Source organism: Hyla sarda, chromosome 6 (assembly GCF_029499605.1).
Source record: "Hyla sarda isolate aHylSar1 chromosome 6, aHylSar1.hap1, whole genome shotgun sequence".
Taxonomy (NCBI): domain Eukaryota; kingdom Metazoa; phylum Chordata; class Amphibia; order Anura; family Hylidae; genus Hyla; species Hyla sarda.
The window spans coordinates 27,288,716-27,304,787 of record NC_079194.1 but is presented as its reverse complement, the minus strand read 5'-3'; the positions used below and the strand labels follow the sequence as shown (position 1 = coordinate 27,304,787).

General features: G+C 42.3%; 1 protein-coding gene across 6 annotated transcripts in view; it reads left to right on the top strand.

Annotated features, from left to right (window-relative positions):
- The window catches only part of NTNG1 (netrin G1), a 330,399-nt gene that overhangs the window by 231,546 nt on the left and 82,781 nt on the right, over positions 1 to 16,072 (top strand). For 4 of the 6 annotated variants that reach the window (XM_056523401.1, XM_056523402.1, XM_056523405.1 and 1 more), the window contains 2 exons: positions 5,372 to 5,392; positions 12,339 to 12,377. In XM_056523401.1, coding sequence (XP_056379376.1) covers positions 5,372 to 5,392; positions 12,339 to 12,377 — 60 coding nt within the window. The remainder of the gene's footprint in view (positions 1 to 5,371; positions 5,393 to 12,338; positions 12,378 to 16,072) is intronic. The other 2 variants (XM_056523403.1, XM_056523406.1) reach the window with 1 other exon arrangement.

Sequence of the window (16,072 nt, the reverse complement as noted above, 5' to 3'; positions counted from 1 at the left end):
CCTCTAATTTTTGAGTGCTGTTTTACCCAAACAGGTTCTGCTCTCATTCTTTGGTCACATCATGATTTGACATTCATTCCACCTATACATGTCATAATGGTATGCCAACTTCTATATGTGCACTTACTGGCACAGGCCCCATTGACTTTAATACAAAAAAACAAGGTGCACTCTTCTATGGCAAATGCAAAACATTCCAAAGACGCTTGTACCATTGACTTTAAAGGGTTACTCCGGTGGAGAACTTTTTTTTTTTTTAATCAACTGGTGCCAGAAGGTTAAACAGATTTGTAAATTACTTCTATTAAAAAATCTTAATCCTTCATGTACTTATTAGCTGCCGAATACTACAGAGGAAATTATTTTCTTTTTGGAACAGAGAGCTCTCTGCTGACATCATGACCACAGTGCTCTCTGCTGACATCTCTATCCATTTTAGGAACTGTCCAGAGCAGCATATGTTTTATATGGGATTTTTCTCCTACTCTGGAGAGTACTTAAAATGTACTTAAAAGGTACTTAAAAGGTGTCAGCAGAGAGCACTGAGGTCATGATGTCAGCAGAGAGCTCTGTGTTCCAAAAAGAAAATAATTTCCTCTGTTGTATTTAGCAGCTAATAAGTACTGGAAGGATTAAGATTGTTTAATAGAAGTAATTTACAAATCTGTTTAACTTTCTGATACCAGTTGATAAAAAAAAAAAGTTTTCCACCGGAGTACCCCTTTAACCCCTTACCGCAGAACGCCGGGTATACCCAGCGCTGCAGCATAGGAGGGTTATGAAATAAGCCCAGGAGCTTAGCTTGCATCATACCCGCACGGTCCCGGCTGCTATCAGCAGCCAGGGCCCGTGGCTAATGCAGGACATCGGCGTTCCGGCAGATGTCGCGCATTAACTCTTTAGATGTGGCGATCAAAGTTGATCGCCGTGTCTAAAAGTGAAAGTAAAAGCATGCCGGCAGCTCAGTCGAGCTGATCGGGACCATCGCGATAAAATCGCAATGTCCCGATCAGCTGGGACGCAGCAGGAGGGTGCCTTACCTGCCTCTGAATGGCAATTGATTGCTGCAGTGATCTGTGTAAAAGATCAGTGTGTGCAGTGTTATAGCCCCCTATAGGAGTTTGAATCACCCTCCTTTTCCCATAAAAAAAACCATGTAAATAAAAATAAACATATGTTGTATCACCACATGTGTAAATGTCTGAACTATAAAAATATATCGTAAATTAAACTACATGGTCAATGGCGTAAACGCAAAAAAATTCCAAAGTCCAAAATAGCGTATTTTTGGTCACTTTTATAACATAAAAAAAGAATAAAAAGCGATCAAAAAGTCAGATCAATACAAAAAGGGTACCAATAAAAAATAAAATAAAAACAAAAAATGAGCCCTCATACTGCCCCGTACATGGAACAATAAAAAAGTTATAGGGGTCAGAAGAGGACAATTTTGAACGTATAAATTTTCCTGCATGTAGTTATGATTTTTTCCGAAGTAATAAAAAATCAAACCTATATAAGTAGGGGATCATTTTAGTCATATGGACCTACAGAATAAAGATAAGGTGTCATTTTTTTATGAAAAATGCACTGCGTAGAAACAGAAGCCCCCAAAATATACAAAATGGCGTTTTTTCTTCCATTTTGTCGCACAATTATAATTTTTTCCGTTTCGCTGTAGATTTTTGGGTAAAATGACTGATGTCATTACAAAGTAGAATTGGTGGCGCAAAAACTAAGCTATCACATGGATTTTTAGGTGCAAAATTGAAAGGGTTATGATTTTTAAAAGATAAGGAGGAAAAAACGAAAGTGCAAAAACGGAAAAACGCGCAGTCCTTAAGGAGTTAATGACCCAAACATAGTGCTAATCCTGAACACATACTTGTGTTTTCCAGGACTCAAAAGTGGGGTGTGTTGCTATATACACATTGGAAATGATTTGAACATCATTACTAGTTGATCATAAGGTGAATTTAGTACATACCTGCCAGACATGCTTAGGAAGGATTGTCGCTTGTCTTGGAGCGAAATAGCTATGTTGTGAGATTACCATAATGTTGTTGCTATTTTTTTTAATTTAATGGCTATTTCCTGTTGGAGTTCCCTCCCTCAAACTACAAGTCCCAGGATCTCTTTGTTTGTAAGTGTGAGGTCACTTTTCTCTTTCCCACACATTAGACATCTTACCGATGGCAGCACAGCTTAACTCCCTTCGATGCAATAGACAAGTGTTTTCTAACCAGGGTGCCTTCAGCCGTTGCAAAACTAAAATTCCTTGCAGAATGATTTCCCTCCCACCTAGCGGTCACTGCACCATGAAAGCAAAGACAGGCTCCCTTTCATCACATGACTAGTGATGTAATGTCTCAGACCGCACTGCAACCTGGGAAAACAGTCAATTCATGTATGCTGTGAAAAATAATCATTGGGGCAAAAATCGTAGAAACATTGCGAAACCACCATGAAACACAGATACAGACACTTTATCATGAACTACACTAACTATACTGCCCCCGTAGCAGAGTAAAATAAAATAAATCCTGAAATACCACTTTAATGTTGGGGCCTGCTCCAGTTTCTGCATGTTTTGACAAGTTGCTGATGTATAGGTGGAACAATCATGATATGAGTTCAGCCTTAAAGGGGTACTCCACCCCTAGACATCTTATCCCCTATCCAAAGGATAGGGGATAAGATGTCTGATCCCTGTGCTGGAACCCTGGCATTCTGAACATTTAGCTCAGAACGCTGGCTTTGGGCGGCCGTAGTCGTGACATCATGCCATGCCCCCACTATTCATGTCTATGGGAGGGGGCGTGTCGCTCAACTATAGCCGTCACACTCCCTCCCATAGACATGAATGGAGGGGGCGTGACGGCTGTGGTCGCCCGTGATCCACTATGGAGCAGATTTAGCTCTGTGCAGCGGATTACTGGGGTGCCATGCTGGGAACCCCCGTGATCAGACATCTTTTCCCCTATCCTTTGGATAGGGAATAAAAAGTCTAGGGGTTCCCCTTTAAAGGAAGTGATTCTTATAGAAGATAAATATTGTAGATCATGGAATTCCTATATAAAAGGCTCAAATACAGTTTTCACTATAATGTGCATAATATGGGTATTGCTGTATATGGGTATTACTCCTGAGTCCTGACAAGGTATTATGGCTTGGGTTGAGGGGGTGCATGAAACAGGGATTCTATTTTTGAAGTTGTCTGTCAAGTATTGTTCTCTTAAAGGGGTACTCCGGCACTTAGACATCTTATCCCCTATCCAAAGGATAGGGGATAAGATGCCTGATTGCAGGGGTCCCGCCGCTGGGGACCCCCATGATCTTGCACGCGGCACCCCAGTTAAACTTCACACGCCGCCGGAACTGTGGTCGTCGGTAATCAGAGCCGGAGCGAACAAGCTCCGGGGACTGATTTTAACTGGGGTGCTGCGTGCAAGATCACAGGGGTCCTCAGTGGCGGGACCCCGACGATCAGGCATCTTATCCCCTATCCTTTGGATAGGGGATAAGATGTCTAAGCACCGGAGTACCCCTTTAAAGAGGTTCTCCAGCCCTAAAAAATGTATCCCCTATCTGCGGGGTAGGAGTTAGTGTCTAAGTGTGCAATGTCCGGAGCGCGGTTTTATTCTCACAATATTCTCTATGGGGGTGGCAAAAAAATGGCAAAAAAATCAACTACTTTGCTCGGGTATCTCTGGTGATCCCATAGACAATGAATGGAGTGTGTGTCATCCACCGCTCAATTCCGCATGGAGAGTTGGGAATCCGTTCTAGAGATCACAGAGGGCCCCAGAGGTCGGACTCCCACCATCAGACACTAATCCCATATCCAGTGAATAGGGGATGTTTTTAATTCTGGAGTACACCTATAAGCTCTGATCATATTATAACACAGGGTATGTTCTCATGTGACAGAAGCTGAAAAACCCACCCAACAGTATGATTGTTAACAAAAAAAAAACATTACAACCAAGAATAGTTATGGCCGCTCAGTTTTGAAGGTAAACAGTTTGCAAAACCAATTGGATATTAAAGGCGTATTTTGGGCGAAAATATTTTATCCCCTATCCAAAGGATAGGGGATAAGATGTCTGATCGAGGGGGGCCCGCTGCTGAGCCCCCCCCCCCCCCACGATCTCCAGTTTCAGAAACCTCCGGGCTTCCGGGACTGGGGACGTGATGTCACGCCACGCCCCCTCCATTCATGTCTATGGGAGGGGGCGTGACGGCCGTCACGCCCCCTCCCATAGACATGAATGGAGGGGACGTGGTGTGACGTCACGTCTCCAGTCCCGGAAGCCCGGAGGTTTCTGAAACTGGAGATCGTGGGGGGGGGTCTCAGCAGCGGGCCCCCCTTGATCAGACATCTTATCTTAGGGGATAAAATGTTTTTGCCCAAAGTACCCCTTTAAAGGAAATGTCTGATCCCCTGGATAGGGGATAATTGTCAGACCCTCCGCAATCTCCAGAATGGGGCCCCCTTTCTAAGAGAAAGCATGTGCTATAGACCATATAAGTTATTGGGTAGCGCGCTGTAAGCAGCACATGTTCTCTAAGAGTTGGGGCCCTATGCTGGAGATTGCAGAGTTTCCAAGTGGTCGGACCCCCATGATTCTTTCGATAGGGGATAAGTCGTTTATCACCAGACACACACTTCGAAGGGGTACTCCACTGGAAAAATATTTTTTATCAACTGGTGCCATAAAGTTAAACAGATTTGTAAATAACTTCTATTAAAAAAAAATCTTAAACCTTCCAGTACTTATCAGCTGCTGTATGCTCCAGAGGAAGTTCTTTTCTTTTTGAATTTTCTTTCAGACTGACCACAGTTCCCTCTGCTGAAACCTCTGTCCATTTTAGGATGTTTTGTTTGCTATGGGAATTTGCTCCTAGTCTGGACAGTTCCTAAAATGGACAGAGCTGTCAGCAGAAAGCACTGAGGTCAGACAGAAAGGAAATTCAAAAATAAAAGAACTTACTCTGTAGCATACAGCATCCGATAAGTCCTGGAAGGATTAATATTTTTAAATAGAAGTAATTGACATACCTGTTTAACTTTCTGGCACCAGTTGGTTTATATATATATATATATATATATATATATATATATATCTATATATATATATGTTTTCCAGTGGAGTACCCCTTTAACCATTAGAAAAAACATTTGTCCACTTGGTTTTTAGCTGCGCTGCAGCAGCTTCCTCTATGTGAGCCTTACAAATGTTTCCGCCATTGTTTTATTAACTCTTACAGAAGAGACGTGTCACTCATATACCATGCTACCTGTTTGTACATTCCTCTTCCATGACTGTATAGCGGCACCTAACATGCCTTTTCTTGTTCTTTCTCACAGGTGTATCCAACATGCCCAGCAGTGAGTACAATCTGAGTGTTTCCACGTACAATGATTCTAGTCCTCTCCAAACATCCATCAGAGCCACACAGGGCGGCAGCGAGAAAAAAAAGAACAAGTTTGCAGGAAAGACAGGATAATATTTTCTGCATTTACATGTAAAATTGAATCAGAGCGAAGAGTGGATGCGTCTTCTGACAGGTCTGACAGGAAGCAGCCCGGCCTGTCTGTAGAGGGTTTTATATGCCTGATGTATTCCTCACAGGCACTGAGCAGAGAGCGGGGTAGACATACATACAGACGCTGAGACAGACAGATGATTAAATCAATGGGGATAGACAGGAGAAGAGAACATGCACAAATCCCTGATTGCAAAAAGTGATATTGCTTACAATATACCGTATATACTCGAGTATAAGCCGAGTTTTTCAGCACGATTTTTCGTGCTGAAAACAGCCCCCCCCCCCCCCCCTCTCGGCTAATACTCGAGTGAACAAAAAAAACACGTTTCCGGCTTTAGCTGTGAGGGGCCGTCCATCTCCGCCTGTCAATCCCTAACTTCGTCATCATCCAGACCCCCTTTTGTTTTCTACTCACCTCCCCTCGGTGGGAAGGAAGGGTGAGCTGGTCCGGGCCGTCCATATTTGACCTCCTATGCTGCAGGGACCATCCAGTGGGGAGGGTTAGTCGTTCCGGGCTGTCCATCTTCACCGGGAGGCCGACCCCAGACTAGTGACGTTGCCTTGATGACGACGTGCAGGAACGTCCATGTGCAGCAGATGTCCGTGATGTACCTGCGCGGTGGTGTCAAGGCAGCGTCACTAGTCCGGGGCCTGCCCGGAGTGGAGAAGAGGGCCTACTGGTGAAGATGGACAGCCCGGAATGACTAACCCTCCCCCCCAGATGGTCCCTGCAGCATAGATGGCCAAAGATGGATGGCCAGGACCAGCTCACCCTTCCTTCCCACTGAGGGGAGGTGAGTAGAAAACAAAAGGGGGGTCTGGATGATGACGAAGGCTTATATTCGGCTTATATTCGGGACGGCTTATACTCGAGTATATACGGGTGTATGAGCATCATCCCCCTCAGACAGGTCCGGGCAATGTGTTCTCTGACAGTCTTTGCCAGTGCCTATAAATATACATATATGTTATAGACTGTACAATACTACATGTTTCTGATGATAGGGGGCGCTCCATTAAACCCTCGAGTAGAGGTGTGTTTTGGTGGATGTTTGGTTCTGTGCTGCATATTTTGCATGATGTGGTTGCTTTTCATTTCCTCCATACCATCTGAACCAGGCTCTTCATGTGTTTGTTCACATATAACAGAATATAGGTGACCCAGAGAATTTAGTTGAGATTTGAGCTTTTTTTTTTTATATCTACTAGATGCTACATAACACATCTTACTATACTTCTGCATCTCCTTAAAGGTGTTGTCCGGCAACAGAAACAACCTGTATATGGTGTAAAAAGAAGTATAATAAAGTTATTAGGTACAGTGCAGAGATCTTCCATGTGAGCTGAGCTGTCTGGCTTGTAGCTGTGACATCACATCAAACTCTCTTAATGCAGTTTGTTTCATCCCTGCTTCCCCCTCCTTTCCTGTCTGTCCAGGATGAGGTCAGTGATGTGAAGGGGGAGATCATATTACTGCACATAAGATTTATGACTCATTAGATAAGGCAGCAGGAGTCATAAATCTAATGAATAGTAATAAGAGCTCCCCCTTTTACATAACTGGTCTTGTGCCAAGCAGACAGGAGAGGAAGAGGGAGCAGGGACAGAGCAGACTGCATTCAGAGAGGGTGGTGTGATGTCACAGCTACAAGAAAGCTCAGCTGATATGGAATATCTCTGCACTATGGCTAATAACATTATATTAGCAAGTTGCTCTATTATACTATTTGACACCATACACAGGTTGTTCCTTTTGCAGGAAACCCCCTTCTACTTAATCATCCTTTCCATACATATGGTTGTACACACAAAGAGTTTGCATAACTCAGCACATAGGGCTCGAAACTGTAAACATGCACCATCCTCTAATGTCAATATTAAGGACCACAACAGTAAGGGGTGGGATGCACATGTTGAATTCCATAATTTTATCCATTTACACATTTACACACAAGGTTAGTGTTCTACGCTAGAGATGAGCGAACTTACAGTAAATTCGATTCATCACGAACTTCTCGGCTCGGCAGTTGATGACTTATCCTGCATCAATTAGTTCAGCTTTCCGGTGCTCCGGTGGGCTGGAAAAGGTGGATATATTCCTAGGAAAGAGTCTCCTCGGACTGTATCCACCTTTTCCAGCCCACGGGAGCACCTGAAAGCTGAACTAATTTATGCAGGATAAATCATCAACTGCCGAGCCGAGAAGTTTGTGACGAATCGAATATACTGTAAGTTCGCTCATCTCTATTCTACGCTCAAAGTCTAAACATTATAAATGAATGCTGTCTATGGCTCACTCCAGTGTACAGTAACAATGTAATAAGCTGTAAAAACTACAGTGAATAAAAAATAATGCCAAGTGGGAATCGGGACATATAACATTTTATCTATGACCCTCATCCTATCCCATCCTGCAAGTGCAACCCTTTCCTTTCTTATTTCCACCCCAGTGAGAAACATTGGCATGTCTGATCCCAGGTAGTAATTTAGGGGATTTATAGCATCACTTATATATCCCCTTGAACAAAAATCTTGGAATCCCCACACTTTACGGATTGTCATCCAGCTTTTCTTAATTTTACAGCAAATACACAAGTCACAGATATGGCACGAAACCATGTTTATTTTTTTGTTTTGTTTTTTTATATCTGATAACTCTGGATATATGAAATTGGGAAATTACGGTATTTTATTAATGGCAGATCGGGTAGGGGGAAAAAGTATGTAGTCACCTAGTAATTTAAATTTGTGAAAGAAATGCCAACACTTAAAAACAATTAGTCTGTTAAAGGGGTACTCCGGTGAAAACCTTTTTTCTTTTAAATCAACTGGTGGCAGAAAGTGAAACATATTTGTAAATTACTTCTATTAAAAAATCTTAATCCTTCCTGTACTTATTAGCTGCTGAATACTACAGAGGAAATTCTTTTCTTTTTGGAATGCTCTCTGATGACATCACGAGCACAATTCTCTCTGCTGACGTTATTATATTAATAATAACGCTTTATTTATTGTTGTCCTTAGTGGGATTTGAACCCAAGTCCCCAGCACTGCAAGGCAGCAGTGCTAACCACTGAACCACCATGCTGCCCTTAGCATACATCTGCTATGCATGGTTGCTAAAATGGACAGAGATGTCAGCAGAGAGCACTGAGCTCGTGATGTCATCAGTGTTCCAAAAAGAAAGGAATTTCCTCTGTAGCATTCAGCAGCTAATAAGTACTGGAAGGATTAAGATTTTTGAATAGAAGTAATTTACAAATATGCTTAACTTTCTGCCACCAGTTGATTTAAAAGAAAAAAGTTTTTCACCGGAGTACTCCTTTAAGTGCTTACATACCTTACTGTGGACTTGGCCCCAATAAGAGACTTGTCAATTAAAACAATGAAAGGAATAATAAAATCTCTTCCAAATGGAAATCCAATTTAGAGTGTGGCAGAAGTTGTTAGTTGTTCCCAGTCTGCTGTGTGTAAATTATGGTAGAAGTATAAAGAATAGGAAGATAAAAGGAAAACATATGAGTCAAAGGGTCAAGAAGCCTACAGACTTACAGAAGACTTGGCACTAATAAGAGAGATGTCTATTGAAGCAATAGAAAGAATTATAAAATTCCTATGGAAAGCCAACATGGAGTTTAGCAGAAGATGTTGATTGTTCCCAGTCTGCTGTGTGTATGTGTGTGTATAAAATATAGGAGTACAGTGGTCCCTCAAGTTACAATATTAATTTGTTCCAGGACGACCATTGTATGTTGAAACTATTGTACGTTGAGACCAGAACTCTGGGAATTGGTTCTGAAGCCCCAAAATGTCATCCAAGAATAGGAAAAAGTGAGGATTAAAGAAAAATAAGTAGATAAATAATATAGATAAAGCAAGATCGTACATATAAAAGTAAGAAAGAGCTGCTAGGAGCTGTAAATCATTGTCTGTCAGTGTTTCCCAACCAGAGTGTCTCCAGCTGTTGCAAAACTACAACTCCCAGCATGCCCGGACAGCCTTCGGCTGTCCGGGCATGCTGGGAGTTGTAGTTTTGCAACAGCTGGAGGCAACCTGGTTGGGAAATGCTGGTCTATGTAGGGGACAGGATCTTCTTCAGGGTCCTGTACAGTACACAATGTCCTAAAAAGGTAACATGGAGCCGTCCTCACCTGGTGTCCAAAGGAGCAAGTACAGAACAGTACAGAACATGTAATACTGTACTGTAGGGGGCGCTACCAGCCAGTCAGTGCATGCACTTCAGTAATACAGGTAAAGAGTACAGAACATGTAATACCTCCCTGTACTGTAGAGGGCGCTACCAGCCAGTCAGTGCATACACTTCAGTAATACAGGTAAAGAGTACAGAACATGTAATACCTCCCCGTACTGTAGAGGGCGCTACCAGACACCAGTCAGTGTATGCACTTTAGTAATACAGGTAAAGAGTAGTACAGAACATGTAATACCTCCCTGTACTGTAGGGGGCCCTCCCAGACACAGTCAGTGCATGCACTTCAGTAATACAGGGGTTTTACCAGTAAAATGTCCATTCTGATTGGTCATTTCTTCCGGGTATTGACACAATTCACAGATCTGGCCTGTCTGTAGCATTGTATGTTGAGTCTGGTTTCAAGTTACAATGGTCCAAAAAAGACCATGGTATGTTGAAACTATTGTATGTTGAGGCCATTGTAAGTTGATGGATCACTGTATAAAAAAATAGAAAGATTAAAAAATGAAAACATATTGATAGACCAAAAAAGACAAAGATAAAGTGTTAAAGGGGTATTCCAGGCCCAAACTTTTTTATATATATCAACTGGCTCCGGAAAGTTAAACAGATTCGCAAATTACTTCTATTAAAAAATCTTAATCCTTTCAATAGTTATTAGCTTCGGAAGTTGAGTTGCTGTTTTCTGTCTAACTGCTTTCTGATTACTCACGTCCCAGGAGCTGTGCAGTTCCTATGGGGATATTCTCCCATCATGCAAGGGATATTCTCCCATCATGCACAGCTCCCGGGACGTGACATCATCATTGAGCAGTTAGACAGAAAACTTCAGAAGCTAATAACTATTGGAAGGATTATGATTTTTTTTATAGAAGTAATTTACAAATCTGCTTAACTTTCCGGAGCCAGTTGATATATATATAAACGTTTTTGCCTGGAATATCCCTTTAAGAAAACTATATGCCTGAAAAGCATTAAAGGGGTTATCCAGGGAAAAACTTTTTATATATATATATATATATATATATATATATATATATATATATATCAACTGGCTCCAGAAAGTTAAACAGATTTGTAAATTATGTCTATTAAAAAAGTCTTAATCCTTTCAGTACTTATGAGCTTCTGAAGTTAAGGTTGTTCTTTTCTGTCTCTGTGCTGTCTGATGACACGTGTCTCGGGAACCGCCCAGTTTAGAAGCAAATCCCCATAGCAAACCTCCTCTAAACTGGGCGTTTCCCGAGACAGGTGTCATCAGAGAGGACTTAGACAGAAAAGAACAACCTAAACTTCAGAAGCTCATAAGTACTGAAAGGATTAAGATTTTTTAATAGAAGTAATTTACAAATCTGTTTAACTTTCTGGAGCCAGTTGATATATATATAAAAAAAAAAAGTTTTTTCCTGGGTAACCCCTTTAAATACTCAAAAAAAGAAATGGGTGGAAAGAGAAGTCAATGGTTGACAAAACTGTAGGAAATCAGCTGAATAAAATAGGATTTATTTATAAAAAATAAAATTAATAAAAAGACAAAAGAAAACTAGAACTAGCACCTAAACCAATGAGAACAAGGCTATGGGTGGGGGGGGGGGCTACAGAAAAGAATAATGAAGTGTGGAGGATTAGATGAAAGTGATATACAATGATAAGTCACTAATTTTCATTGGCTGAAGAAATGATGCTGGAACTTTGGGGTCATTCTAATGAAATATATAGAGAACACTTGAAGACAACAATTCCATTTCCTATCATTAAAGGGGTACTCCGCCCCTGGCATCTTATCCCCTATCCAAAGGATAGGGGATAAGATGTTAGATCACCACGGTCCCGCTGCTGGGGACCCCGGGGATCACTGCTGCGGCACCCCACCATCATTACTGTACAGAGCGAGTTCGCTCTGTGCATAATGGCGGGCGATACAGAGTCCGGAGCAGAGTGACGTCATGGCTCCGCCCCTCATGACATCACGGCCCGTCCCCTTAATGCAAGTCTATGGCAGGGGGCGTGACGACCGCCACGCCCCCTCCCATAGACTTGTATTGACGGGGGCGGGCGGTGACGTCATGAGGGGCGGAGCCGTGACGTAACGATGCTCCGGCCCCTGTATTGCCCGTCATTACGTACAGAGCGATCTCGCTCTGCGCAGTAATGATAGCGGGGTGCCGCAGCAGTGATCCCCGGGGTCCCCAGCAGCGGGACCCCAGCGATCTGACATCTTATCCCCTATCCTTTGGAGAAGGAGCAGATAGTTTGTCAAATGGAATTTGCTTGTTGACGATTAGATATTTTTTCCACTACTTGATCTGGAAAAATACCTGCCATTAATAAAATAATTCCCTTCTGCGTGTTTGACGAGCCTGAATTTATTTATAAGAAATCTTATCTGTGATTTGTGTATTTGAGTCATAGTAAAATATCCGGACATCCTTCATTTAACTGTGGGGATTGGAGAATTTTTGTAATTTATAGTAGTTGTATTACATAATCTAAGGAACGATATCACCGTAAATTTATGCTTCTACTCATTAACCCATAAACTAAACGAGACAAACCTGTCTTTTTACGGCAGCTGTTCAGGACAAAAAACGGAAGCAACCCATCACTTCAGGTAACCATTTTCTTAAATACGTCTTCGTATATATATAACCCCTGTGTCTTTTTGACTGTTTTGAAGATTTTTTTTGAGTGTATAAAGTTTATAAACCTTCTTTGCTTGTGGTTTACATGTATCTATTGGTCTATTTTGAGGTGAATTTGTAAAGTGCGTTTTCACCTTGCCTTCCTTGTGTAGTCGTAGAATAGTCTGTCGTCCCGTATTCCGTTATCCTAGTATTGGAAATGGTTGAGGATTGGAAGTATATATTTAGGAACAGATGATGTGCTTTAGTAGGATTTGGGAAATAGGCTGGAATTGAGCGCATCACAAGCTATTTCCTCCGCAAGTAACTTTAATTGTAAGATGCAACCTTTTCAATACTTAAAGGGGTACTCCGGCTCGTAGAAATCTTATCCCCTATCCAAAGTATAGGGGATAAGATGTCTCCCCGCCGCTGGGGACACCCTCAATCTAGCATGCAGCACCCAACTGTAAGTACTGCCGGAAGCGTGGAGGCTCTCAGTCTTATGCCTCCCGACCACGGGGACGGAGTATTGTGACGTCATGACTCCGCCCCCTGTGTGACGTCACATCCCGCCCCCTCAATGCAAGTCTATGGGAGGGGGCGTCACGCCCCCTCCCATAGACTTGCATTGAGGGGGGCGGGACATGGCGTCACACAGTGGCGGAGACGTGACGTCACACGGTAGCGGAGTCATGACGGGACTGAGAGCCTCCAGCGCTTCCGGCAGTACTTACAAGGGGGTGCTGCATGTTAGATTGCAGGGGTACCCAGCGGCAAGACCCCCGCGATCAGACATCTTATCCCCTACCCTTTGGAGTATCCCTTTAAACTGACCTGACCCCGTGTCTCTGTCCCTTCTTGTCAATCCTCCTTGTTCCTGGATTATCCTTTTCTCCGCTCCCATATACCACCTCATAGTTACAATTCCAAATAATGATTCACAATTTCTCCCTGACGTACACAGCGCCTGCAAACTTTGATAGGACAAAGACAAATGGGTCTTTCCTAGACGTTGCAAACAGAAAGCAAGGTAGGATGTCCCAAAGGAAACTACTGTTCCATAGACTTATCCATGGTCCCCACAGCCTGGGTAATTGTTGACTATGCAAAGAGGGAAAGAAATAGTAAAATATTTACAAATAAAAATATATTTACCAACAGTAAATACAAAAGGGGCAAAAAAAAAAAAACGAAGTGCAGAAACTGCTGCAAAGTATGTATGTGTATTATAGTTAATATAATTAAGAGAGGTGCTACATGTGTCGCCTACATGTGTGGTTAACCCCTAAGGGCAGTAGTGCTGAAATTAATAATAGATTCTACTCACCCTATGGTGTTGCGCCTTGAGCACAACACCAATATGGGCTTTAGAGGTGTAAAGCAGGGTGCCACCACATCCAACCGAGGTCCAAACGTTGGGACAATAAATGATCAGAACGTTGAATGACTCCAGATCAACCAGAGAAAAATGCTGGTTGCCGATGCAGCCCTAGAGCTAAAACTTTGAAGGGGGATTCCAGGCAAAAACATCTTATCCCCTATCGAAAGGATAGGGGATAAGATGTCTGATCGCAGGGGATCTCCTTACAACAGCCCGCATTCTATGCGTAGCTGCATCTAGAGGTTTTGGAAACCTCCTGCCATGCCCCCTCCATTCATTTCTATGGAAGGGGGCCTACCGGCCGCAACGCCCCCTCCCACAGACATCCTTTCGATATGGGATAAGATGTTTTTGCCCGGAATGCCTTTTTAACAGTAAAGGACCAGATAAATAAAATAAATAAACAAATTAACTAATTGATGGATTCAATAAATTATTTTATTGAAAACCCACATGGACAACGTGTTTCAAAGGGGTTGCTCTTTCAAAATGTGTTGTCAGTGTGGTTTTAACAGTAAAATAGTTTCTTTATTTATTATATTTATCTGGAATTGGTTACTGATAAAGTTGGAGCTAAGCTGGAAGTTGTAGTTTTGCAAGATCTGGAGGGCCACAGTTTTGATACTACAGGTCTATACTATGCAGAAGCAGCCATTCTTTTTGATGAACAAGTGTTTATTAGATTTGTGGATGTCTTTGCTTTGCGTAGGCAACAGATGATCCGCACCTTACAGTATATTTCTGGTCTCTATGGCAGAAAATGAAAGGATTATTTGCCATTTATAAAGCACTAACTAGAAATGTACCTGATGAACTGATGTCGGGGGGGGGGGGGGGGGAGGGGGGGGGAGTAGAGGAAGCTGCCAGTCGTGAGCAGTGCGAATATTCCCATGAGAGGGAGCAGAAGATTGTAAAACCCTGAAGCTCTTTCATGAATTTCAAGCTGTGAAGTGCCAAGGGATTCCATTATCTACATGAAATTCCTGTCCTCTCTTCATCTACAGCTTTGTTTGGTTAAGTGAGCTGAGAGTTTTGGGGCTGGATGGGGGTCACAAAACCCTGCTGCATTTCTAAAAGGGAAATCCTGCTGAAAGTGAATAAACTTTCTGTAACATTGTGTAATTTAATCATACTGGTAGAATTTACAGATTCTGCATGTCTACATTAACTCATGAAACTTGGTGTAAGGACCAGCCATCTGCAATGTGTTATAAGTAAATAAAACAGATAGATAGATAGATAATGTGTTCTTCCTTACCCGATACTAATGAGAGTTGTTATACTATACATGACCCCCCAGTGGTGAGATGTTAGAGCAGTGGCTGTGCAACAAAAGCATTCTGCTTCTGCCTGGGAAACCTTGTGGCAGTCAGCAATTGACAGCAAAGCAATGCTATGTACAGCAGCTTTGGCATGCTGACAAGCTGGGGAAGGGAGGGGGCATGCTCGGAGTGGAAGTTTTGTAGTAGCTGGAGGCACACTGGTTTAGACAATAAACATACAGATGTGTCCATTCATACCTTTCCTTGAATTTAGTTAACTCCAATTTCTCAAGATGCTAATTCAATACCAGTTCACAATTACACGCTGGTCACACATACTGATATAGCCATGGTTATCTTGAGTGAGTTGGCCCAACACAGCAATGTATTGAATTGGGATTTTCTAATGCTCCAGGGATTAAGATAAGGCCAGTAATTGAAGAGTAATGTTAAACTTAGGTTTGGGTAACACGTTTAGATATTGTACTCAAGTCCTGAAGTTAACATAAGTTATCCTAACGCATTACACAAACCTAAGTTTAACATTACTTCTCAATTACTGGCCTTACTTGATCCCTGGGGAATTAAGATATTGTACTGAAGTCCTGAATTAGTTACCCTAAAACACCAGGGATCCAGATGAGGCTGGCTTCATCTGCAGATACATATGGTAGAAACAATTCCCAACAAAACCATGTTTTTTTTTCTAAGCTATTCATCTAATTAGATACATGTTAAGCACCCCCTCTATGTCAATGTAAAATTATGTAGGTGATGCCCCTAGATCCTCTGAAATATAAAAAAAAGACTAACGAAATATAGGTACAGAATCCGGCACTGCTGTGTATACGGCAAGTGGTCAGCAACAGGTGAGTAATAGAAGCAAAAATCCAAGTCTCTGTGGTGCTCAGTCCAAAGACACCAGACGAATCCAATATATGTAGAAAGAATGGAGGACGGCACTCACCCAAGATGGTAGCTTCAAAAAGGTTCTTTATTGCATAAACACGGTGGCGGTGTCAGACAGGTGAATGGACAG